This window comes from Oryzias melastigma, linkage group LG18 (assembly GCF_002922805.2).
Source record: "Oryzias melastigma strain HK-1 linkage group LG18, ASM292280v2, whole genome shotgun sequence".
Lineage (NCBI taxonomy): Eukaryota > Metazoa > Chordata > Actinopteri > Beloniformes > Adrianichthyidae > Oryzias > Oryzias melastigma.
In genome coordinates, this window is record NC_050529.1 from 24,658,383 (window position 1) to 24,669,198 (window position 10,816).

At 47.3% G+C, this 10,816-nt stretch overlaps 1 protein-coding gene across 1 annotated transcript in view; it reads right to left on the reverse strand.

Annotated features, from left to right (window-relative positions):
- lg18h4orf54 (linkage group 18 C4orf54 homolog) overlaps window positions 1-5,685 on the reverse strand; it is a 13,441-nt gene extending 7,756 nt beyond the window's left edge. Inside the window, exon 1 of the mRNA XM_024288493.2 lies at window positions 62-5,685. Within this exon, the coding sequence (XP_024144261.2) occupies window positions 66-4,313 (4,248 nt within the window). The 5' untranslated portion in view covers window positions 4,314-5,685 and the 3' untranslated portion in view covers window positions 62-65. The remainder of the gene's footprint in view (window positions 1-61) is intronic.
- Window positions 5,686-10,816: the final 5,131 nt, after the last annotated feature.

A 10,816-nucleotide genomic window follows, 5' to 3' on the forward strand; every position in this document is an offset into this window, starting at 1 on the left:
TCAAGAATGTACCGTTCCTCTTAGATTGTGAGTTATTCTTTCAGGTCTGGTCTTTACTCACCAGTTCATCTGTGCTCCACCACAAAGCTCATGGTTGTCCCGTCAAACGAGGGCGGGGCAATGATCCTGGGTCCTTGTTGGGAGGTTATACTTATAATGGGCTGTGTGACGGCACACGGCGTTTGCTGAGGCCTGCTGGCAGCGGCGCCATGCTGCTGCTGCGTCCCTGAGGCTGCTTGATGGTATTTTCCTGTGGACATGTAGAAGGGGCTCTCCATGTACACCCCTTCATTCTGCTGCGAGGCCTTCTCCATGCTCTCTGCCTCTGATGGCACCGACATCTGCGAGTGCACCAGCGCCCGGGAAGGGATCACCGCGGGCCCCGGCATGAAGCTGGGGTAGATCATGTAGGTCTGGCCGTACGCTCCAGGGCTGAGGGCCATTGGTGAGATGGGCATGGGTAGAGGAGTCATGGGAGGCTGTGGGATGGGCATGTCCACATATCGGCCTGTTTCTGGGTCAAAGAGGCGTTTTGTGGCCGGTTGCACAGGAGTGTCTACCAGATAGTAGTTTCCAGTGGTGGGGTCCAGGAGCATCTTCCTCTGAGTGGCCTGAAAGGGTTCCAGGGTGGGAGCTGGGGTCATGATGGGTGAAAAGCAGTACATCTGCGGCTGGCTGCTGGACATCCCCAGCGGGATGGAGTGATAGATAGCGGCAGCGGGAGGAGTCTCTGTCCCGTGGCCGGAGTGTGCCGTGTACCTCTCCTGGCTCCAGGATCCCTGATGTTTCGGTGGAGGACTCGGCTGTTGGGTAGAAAACGTGTATCCGGGAGTCTTGCCAGCAGGTGGAGGTTGTTTGCTTTTCATCAGGTGTGATTTGACTGGAATAGTTAAGTAGTTATCAGATAATGCACTTGAAACATGGAACTTCTCCTCGTCTTTCACTTCTCCTGCCTCATTTTTGTGACTAATCTTTAAAGAGAGGGGCAGCTTGGGGGACTTGGGGGGCAGGTTTCTGTCACTGAAAGGGGTTTGAGTGAAGCTGTTTGACTGGTGGATGTTTGGAGCTGCACAGAACTTGAAGTTAGAACTACGATTGTTGCTGTTTCTGCTGCCTGTTACATTTACTGCTTGATGTGACTTAAAAAGCAGTGAGTGGTCGTGGCTGCTGGATGGATAAGGACACCTGCACGAGTCGTCTTCTCTGCTGACTGGACCGTCAGAGCCGGGGGAGGCTGCGGTTCTGGGATGGGAGTCTCTTCTGACCTCCTCGCCGTCATCTCCACCCAGCTCCTCACTGGCCAGGAGTGACAGCACGTGGCTGTCTGTCAGGCGCTCCGGCTCGCTCTTTCTCTTCCATTCATTTTTTTCAAACACATACAGCTGCTCCATGGTTTTCACAGCAGCCTGGAGCTTTTCCAAAGCCCCTTGATTAGTGAGTTTAGACTTCTTGTCTGCAACATCAGAATCTTTTTCCTTCTTCTTTGGTGTCAGTGCGCTCTCTGCTCTGAGTGCAGGGGTTTCCTCTGAGGAGCTGCTGCAGGTCGTTGTTGGTGCTGTGCCCGCTGCTCTCTGCGGTGGATCACTTTTAGCGTCCCCCGGAGTCACTTTGTCGGAGTCAAAGGACTCCTGTCTGGTTGGTTCCACATTTCCAGAATGTTTCCCAGAGTAATTGGTGTTTACAGATTGACATTTTATCACTATGGGGGACACAGTGTCGAGATTTCTGTGGTGCGCGTGCTTCCTTTGCTCACTGTCAGACTTATGTTCGCTGTTATCCAAAGAAACAAAGTGATACGAACTTTTGACCAATTTACGCACATCTCTGACTTGGTGAATTGGTGTTTGTAACTTCCCCTTATTCTCCCGGATGTCTCTGACCATGAAATGTGGAACTTTGTCTGAAGACTCACCCTTCAAAGCTGCAGCCAGCGCTTGGCATCTGAAGTCATCTGCTCTGCTGAGGCTCGGCGCCTTGGAGTCTAAATTAGGAGCGCGCAGTTTGGAGACTCCGAAAGGCTCAGTTTTATTGTCTCTGACGCTCCTCAGGTTTATTTTAATTTCCGGAGATTTGGATGTGGCCAAGCTCCTGGACTCTGAGGTGTAGAAGGTGTTGTCAGCGCGCCGTGTTATCCCCGCGTCATCCCCACTTTGAGAAGGATCTCCGCGCTGCAGGGGTCCGCCTTCCTCCTCGCTGGACAGCAGCTGGATACTTGGAACAAACAAATGAGACATTTTCGTCAGTTTGCTGCTGCCTGCTGCGCACCGACCCCCCTCATCAGCTGAAGGCGACCTGTCCTGCACAGTTTGATCGTTTTTATGATCCTTTTGAAACTCTAGCTCCCCGTCCTTCCAGCATCTGAAGGCGCTATTTTGGCTGCGAAGCAGCGTGCTTTTAGACGCTCCCAGTGCGCCTTTTTTAGTATCGATAGCAGCTTCATTCTCCGACGCTAAATTCGTTTCTGGAGCGAGCGCGGTCGACTCTTTCCTCCAAGAGTGGCTGCTCCTGGTATCACATGAGCCACTGTCCACAAAGTCCCCTAGCTGTTCCACGCACGCGGGAGCGCAGTCGGAGCTGCTCTCGGACAGCCTGGAGCTGTGACTGCGCAGATCCCGGCTCCCCTTCCCCTCGAGGCTGTCCGGGCCCTCCTGGTGCGCATGGAGCGGGGAAGGCTGCTGCTGCTGCTGCTCACTGATCTCTCCGCGCTCCATCTTCCGCTCCTGCTCAAACTGCATCTTTTTGGAAAGAACATTTTTAATGAGGCTAGACGCGAACACTGACTTCTTCTGCATGTCTTCCATGGTATTGAGGGGTGGCTTGCTGGCCCCTCTGTCCTGACTCCTTAGCAAAGTGTTGGTAACCTCATCTGTGGAACGTGATCCTGCAGGGTTTTGCGCGAAGTTAGTGCGCCTTTCTCCCCCAGACATTCCTGCTTTGACATTACAGCGGAAATTCAGGGTCTCTGTCAGTCTAATGAGCCCACTGCTGCTCTGACCAAACTTCCCCATCAGCTGGATCTTCTGTGTGGATGACGAGGCCCCGCGGGGGCTGCCACTTATAGTGAAGATCTTGCTGGTGGGGGGTTTGATGTGTGCCAGTGCCAGACCTTTATAACCTCTATTGTCGATACTGTTGGCTATTTCAAAAGAGGCTGCTGAGTTCTGACAGACACTCGGGTCAAGCCCCTGTGACATGTTGACGTTTCCATATTTCAGGTCGACAAAGGTGGACCACCGATTTCTGCCTCGGCCGTGCTCTGACGCAGAGGACTCGCTGGAGGTGCTGAAGTTAATGGTATCAAAGTAAGGGTAGGCCAGGCTCTTGAAGGCCCTGGCTGTCAGATTGCGTACCTCCTTGTCAGCATCGTCCAGCTCACTGACAGCGCTGGACGTGCCGCTGGAATACTCTGTGACCTCCTTCCCCCTTAATTTGCCGCCGAAGTGCATCCGTCCCGGCGCGGCTATAAAGCACTTTGCTCTGTCACACAGCGTTTCTGCCTTCCCTTCCACTCCTCTGAACACATAACGGCTCATGTCTCCGGAGCGCCTGGCATGATAAAGAATGTTTTCGTGTTCTTGAATGTTGCCGGGGTCATTTATAGCTCGTGAAGTGGCTCTGATTGACAGGCAGATCTGTCCCGCGCTGTCTCCGCTCATCTGCTGCTGCTGCTGAGGCTTCCATATGTTCTCATCTGAGCTGGGGAACTTCTCAGACGGATCGCTTTCACGCAGAGTGCTGACTACTGCTGATGCGCCCCGAGCGCGCGCAGAACTTAGCCCCGCCGCTCCAGCGCCATCGAAAGTATAATCCACAAAGGAGTACACCCGACTGTCATCCTCGATGTCCCAGCTGGTGGAGGAGCCCACCCCGAGGTCGTAGTCGCCTTCGTGGTCAGACAGCTCCGACAGCTCGATCTCGTGCGTCGTAATGTAGTGGGACTCGTCCTCCGTGACGCACTGGCCGGAGTCATCAGAAAGTACCAAACTGACAACCTCCTCCTCATCATCTGATTCAGTCCTCCCGCTCAGACTATTCCCGCCACTCTGTAGTCCCGCATCAGGTTGTGTCGCTTCATAATCCTCCCGTTTGGACGCGTCGAGCTGCTGCGTCATGGCGCACTCCTCTTTGCCTCCAGAATTGAGGTGATCTTCAGGGTTTTTGACACATGGCGGGAGGTAAGACCAGAGCGGGTCAGAGGAGGTTGTGTGGGCATCTCCTCTACACGTGTCCTCCTCTTCGCTCTTGATGGCCATCTCAGGGTTCGGGTTCGATGCGCAGAGAGATGCGGGGCTGCTGAGAACGACGACAGACATCTGATTCCTCTGACGGAGCCTCGCGTCCTTCGCCGCCGTTTATTTGCTTTCCTCCTGCTGGCGCGCGTGCTGGCGGGCGTGCTGGCGCTCACCCTTCATGGTTGGAGCTTCCATGTGTCTGATCAGAGGTGGAGTCGGCCGGCCTTCCTCTGTCGTTCAGACAGAGATGGCGCGCAAAGCTGCTCAGCCGGATGACAGACTCCTATGACACGGAGGCGCACATTCCGGCCGAGCGCCCACCAAGTCTCACACCGAGTGTCTAAAAAGGACCGGACACATAAGCAGCGTTCAGGACACATGACCACTCTGGAGTCCTCAGACAAACAAAGACACACTTCGGTTCAGTCACATCAATCCATTCTCCTGGCATCAGACCCGCAAACAGGAGCCACAGAACTGTCAAAAATGTCAATGTTTCTGTCTTATCAAATCCTTTGGAAGTATTTCATAGATTTCACACACTCTCATAAACATGCAGGGAAACAAAATATTGTTTGCTTGTTAGTTAGAATAGTGCAGGTCATTACATTAGTCACTGTTTACAGGTTAAAATAATGCCCCCTCCCCATATTTCTATCTAAGTATTGCTTTAAAAACCAAAGCAGATCATCAGATGTGGACGAACTTCACTGCTGCTCTTCTTCCTCTTCACTGAATCCAAAGGCTGACGTCACGTGTCAGCTTTGTATGATGAGACCTGTTGGTAAAAGAGCAGAACTTCAGAGGAGCATGTGAAGCAGCTTCCACAAAGACCTGCAGCCTGAAGACACAAACATGGAAACTGCAGCTTTGTCAGGCAGCAGGAAGCATGCAGAGCTGTGAGGGGAAGTCAGTGAGGTCAACAGCAGCCGACTGACTGTGACTGTGAGGCTCCCGGAGGTCTGTCAGTCTGGACTGCAGGACCACCGAGAGCCTGCAGCAGATTCCAGAGGAGCCAATGAATCATTTTAGCAGGAGTTTCACCCTTTTACCAGAGATGTCGTCATTACTTCTTCAAGCATAAAAGTAAACTGAGGGTCATCATCAAACGTAGCTGAAGGAATGTCTCACAGTGTTATGGCTCAACCCCCTGGAAGACTGAGAACCTTCACAGACATATCAGTGTCCGTCAGAAAACTGTCGGCTTATTCCTGGGAAATAATTTATGCAAATTTAAGATAAAAATGTTCTAATGTGGAACAGCATATTTCAGTCACTTTGAGGAAAATAAGCTGGAGATGGTTTTTCAGTGGATGCAGAGTTCCTAAAGGAACAAAGGAGCAAACAGTCCTGTTTGTGGAGCGCATCTCAAGAAAACAGGACTCTTCTTTCAACTTCTATGTCCCTTTAAAGCACATGTGTCAAAGTAAAGGCCTCCAGGTAATTCTATCCGGCCCTCCAGATCATTTTACTTTATTGTTATTAATGACCCGATGTTATCTTGTGTTTATTTCTAACTTGTATAATTTTGACAAAATACATTTTTATGTAGAGTAAAATATTGAAAGTTATTTAAGGTTTAAGTTGATTTATTCTGGAATAAAATTCCTGCCTTTTTATTATTCATAATTATGTTATAAAAGTTACAGTTTGGGCTTGTGCATCTGGTCCAGATGCTTCCTGGACACCTCCCTGGAGAGGTGTTCCAGGCATGTCCCACTGGGTGGAGGCCCCGGGGAAGACCCAGGACACTCTAGAGAGACTATGTTTCTCGGCTGGCCTGGGAACACCTCGGGCTCCCCCCAGAGGAGCTGGAGGAAGTGGCCGGGGAGAGGGAAGTCTGGTCATCTTTGCTCAGACTGCTGCCCCCGTGACCCGGTCCGGATGAGTGGAAGAAGATGGCTGGGTGGAATTAGTTTTGAAGTTTTAAAAATTGGCATTCTGATAGATTTTTGGACTATTTTGGCATTTACTAAGATTTTTTAGGCCATTTTGGAGTTTAGCTAATATTTAAGCTACATGCTTTTGGCTAAGTTAGGATTTTTTTTGAGTTTTTTTAGGCTGTTTTGGAGTTAGGCAAAAATTTACACGCTAGCTGTTTTGGCTAATTAAGCTTTTTTGTTTGTTTGTTTTTTAGGCTAACTTAGCATTGAGCTATTAATTGGCCATTAGCTTCAGTGTTTTCAGCCATTAGCTTCAGTGTTTTCAGCTATCAGCTTCAGTGTTTTCAACCATCAGCTTCAGTGTTTTCAGCTATCAGCTTCAGTGTTTTCAGCTTCAGCGTTTTCAGTTATCAGCTTCGGCCCTTCGGCCTTTGTGGCCCACGCGTTGAAAAGTTTGCCCAACCCTGCTTTAGACCCTCCCTCCCGGTAAGGAAAAACTCCTAAAAAAACCTGAGTCAGTAAAAAAGAAGAAACCTTAGGGATTCCCACATGAAGGAGAGATCCTATCACAGGACGGACAGGAGATACCAGAACAGTTAAAGAAAAATTAGCTTCTACAACTACGTATCTAAAAGAGTTCATTCAGATGGAGCTGAGGGACGAGTGATGATGAAGTCCACAGTCAAGTGAAAGGAATCCTTTTTTTTAATTTTAATGTAACATTTGATGCATGTTTTAATGTTTAAATAAAGATTCTAATGAAAACATTCGTTAAAAATCTGGTATTAATCTTCTCTGTTATTATGTATTTATTCTTAATTATTATTTATATTTCTCAGTGGGCTGGGTGTGGTGCTGCCACGCAGGAAACCAGGGTTCAATCCCGGGGCGTGCATCGAGTTTAACCCAGACTTCTGTCTCACTCTGCATCATCTAGGGCTGGACTGGGGGTCCACCTCGCCCCCACACGGGTCAAATGTAGAGAACACCCTTTACATCCAGACGTAGAACCAAGAAAGGGACATTAACCTGCGACACACAAACACATCCATCAGACTCATAGTTCAAGAACCTCATCACTTCTTTTCCATCTAACAAAGCTGAAAATACTCAGACTCCAGGCTATGACTAATTCCTGGTGACAGCTCTCCCTTTTTTAGTCCTTTGTTTACCAAAACTGCAACATTTTTTTACTGTTTTTGTAACTTATAAGCTTCCACAAATGACTTCTTTTCCAAGGAAAGGAGAACAATCAACAAACCAGAAAGTCAACAATAAAAACTGGGTCTAATTTCTCTAACACAGGACACATCTTTCACAGTCCAACTCTCCAAAGCCATTAGACTGAAATTTGTTAAGTTATGCTGATTTATTGTCCTTTAGAAGATATCCGAACATCTTAAGGACTACTTCCTTTACCATGACCTCCAGTCCTGAAGGTGTCAGCCACATTAGACTAATTGGTATGAATAACCGGGCCTGTGGATACTTGGCTGGCAAAGATCTTGACCTCTCCACTGGGTTCTGGGGGGGGCAACAGAATCCTCTTCAGTCTCTGCCAAGAGCGTAATATAGTAGGGAGTGTAAGGGAAACTGGAGACGAGCTTCAACTTGTTTCTTTGCTCCCCATGTGTCAAAGCCTAGGACCACCGTTGGTGTCTCATGCCCGTGTGATACTGGCTGGAGAGAGCGGTCAGAGAGAACTTCTGCAGGACGCAACCTTATTCTGTTTTGGTCACATTTATATTCAGAATGTCTGCCCTTCACTCCAATCGCTGCATTTCTGAACTGCTGGATAAATCTGATGGAAATATGTCTTCTTCCATGCAACCAAAGCTCATGTCAAATGGAGAGCAGTTAGAAACCTCTCATTCAGAAATTCATGTCAAACAGTAACTTTACTTTTTGCTACAACTATCAGTATCAGACCTATACTAGTTGACATTTTTTACTTTTCCATTATGACTTCCTAAACCAAGTTTTGTTTTTGAGCTCCAAAGAACTTTGTTGTCATATTTTGGTAATAATGAGTGTGTCTATTCCTGTTTGGTCTGACAGCCAGGAGCTGCCTGTGTTGTGCTTGTGGAAGATGTGGCCTACATTTAAAGAAAACTCATTTTTGGCCTCATATCCTTGAAGCAGACAGCCCATGTTGAAGGCACGGCAGAGCTTCATGCAGGTGGAGTTGAAAGAACCCAGGACAGCATGTGAGGAGCTGCAGACTTTATGTCTCTGTTAGCACCGGTCTTCACAGTTCAAGAAGAAAACGAGACACTGGGAACATCTGGAGACATGCTTGTAACTTGATCTGATGAAATTATATTTCTGTTGCATTGATATTAAAATGACAGAGTTTCATACAATGAGAATATAAACTGTAGTCTAACACAATAGTTTTGGGATGTATTGCAGCTTCATAACCTGAAGAATTTGCAATAACTGAGTCATCCATCAACGAAATAATCGCTTTGAAGGAGAGAATACAAACATCATTTCTAAATTGTTGTGCAATTCTGTGAATGTATGGATGGAATAATGGATGAATGATGGATGGATTAATGGATGAATGAATGGATAGATGAATAAATGAATGAATGGATGAATGGATTGATGGATGGATGAATGAATTCATTAATTAATGGATGAATGGATAACTGACAGGTGGATGGATGAATGAATAGATGGATTAATGGCTGAATGAATGGATGAATGGATTACTGACTGATGGATGGATGAAGGAATGAATGAATGAATGGATGAATGGATGAATGGATTACTGACTGATGGATGGATTAATGGATGGATGAATGGATGAATGAATGAATTAATGGATGAATGGATTACTGACTGATGGATGGATTAATGGATGGATGAATGAATGAATGAATGAATGGATGGATGAATGGATGGATGGATGAATGGATTACTGACTGATGGATGGATGAATGGATGAATGAATGAAGTGATGGATGAATGGATGAATGGATTACTGACTGATGGATGGATGAATGGATGAATGGACGATAAAGAGATGAATGGTTGGGGTTGTAAAGGAGTTGATGCATTTCAAGTTGAAAAGGTTCAACTAGGTTATTTTTAATGATACCTGCTCACACCAGCCCCCCCCCTCGCTAGCGTATCAGTCAAAGTGGAGCTCTGTGTCCATCACTGATCCAACCACGGGCTCATCCTTCTGGTCCATCAAGAGTCACTCTCATCTCCGGTGGAAGGGGGCAGTGAGTGGAATGGAACAGGACCCCCACAGCCCGAGGTGGGGGTCCTGGTGGGTGTACTGAACCCCACGGGGTGTATGTACATAGAACACCTTGGGGGATGGGAAGAGGAAGTCAACAGGGAAAAAAAGGAGGGGGGGGGGGGCTTTGGTGACCCCTGGTGGACGGGGGTACAAGACTATGCCTGAAACAGACAAAAATTATTATGAGGAGAAGGACACTTGAGGAAAGTCAGGGACTTGACCATAGATGGCTGTCAGGGAAAATGTTCAGGAGTCAACAGACAAAAAAAGTTGATTAGGGGTTTGGTTAGCCTTTAAATTAATAGTTCATCATTAACAGTTTGATGAAGTTTACTTGTCATCCAAAGACTCAAGTATGAGCAAATATTGATGTTCCCCAGGTGTTCAGAGCATGGGTCCCCAAACCACGGATCAGGCTTGCCACCTCATTTGGCCCAGCCCCCAAACACTATCAGAGACGCTATCTAGACCCCCACAGCTCTTTCAGATATTAAGATACTCAGCTCTTTTTATGCCTGCTTTATTGATTGTTTCAGCACTTACTAAGGATTACTAGGCTATTTTGGAGTTTAGCTAATATATCAGCTACATGCTCACTCTTTTGGCTAATTTAGTATTTTTTTCAGTTTTTTAGGCTAATTTGGCACTTTTCTATTTTAGCTAGCTATCAGCTTCAGAATTTTCAGCCATCAACCTCAGTGTTTTTAGCTTTCAGCTTCAGCATTTTTAGTTATCACTTTCAGCATCTTCAGCTACTAGCACTAGCATCTTCAGCAGCCAAATTCAGCTTACAGCATTCACACGAGCTTTATTGCAGGTGATGTTATATATCTAATTTTTCAAATGTTTTAGTATTATTTTTCTCTATGAACTTTACAGAAATTAATTATTTAAGATTTAGCTGTGTGTCTTTCTGGAAAACCGTAAATGTTTATGTTTAGGCTGTGATTGTTACTCTTTTTCTGTTAGCCTACAAACCGACCCCGGCCCACATCAGAGAAGAAAGCAGTTATGTGGCCCTCACCAGAAACAGTTTGGGGACCCCTGCTTTAGAGCAAAACGTGATGCTTCACAAAGTGACTGCTTTGGAGACCGAGTCAAACTGGGTCTGCGATAACAGTCAGAACTCCACTGGACCTGTCTCTAGTGAACAGAACCGAATGATCTGAGGTACAGGAGAGGTTGGAACCTCGTCTGGGTTGGGGTGGAGCCGTGTTTGTGGACCTCGGTTGGCCAGTCGGAGACTGCAGTCTGGATCCACCTGCTGAGACCCTGCACTGAACCTTCACCAATCAAAGCAGCAGATTCCAGCAGGAACAGCAGAGACATGCAGAGTGCTGGCGAGGCTTGATGATGAAGCGTTTGTGTGAGAGGGGCTCTAGAATAGTTGCTGTCATTTTGCCTAGAGAGTGTGGGGTTTTGCTCTAAAAGTTGACTGAAGCAGA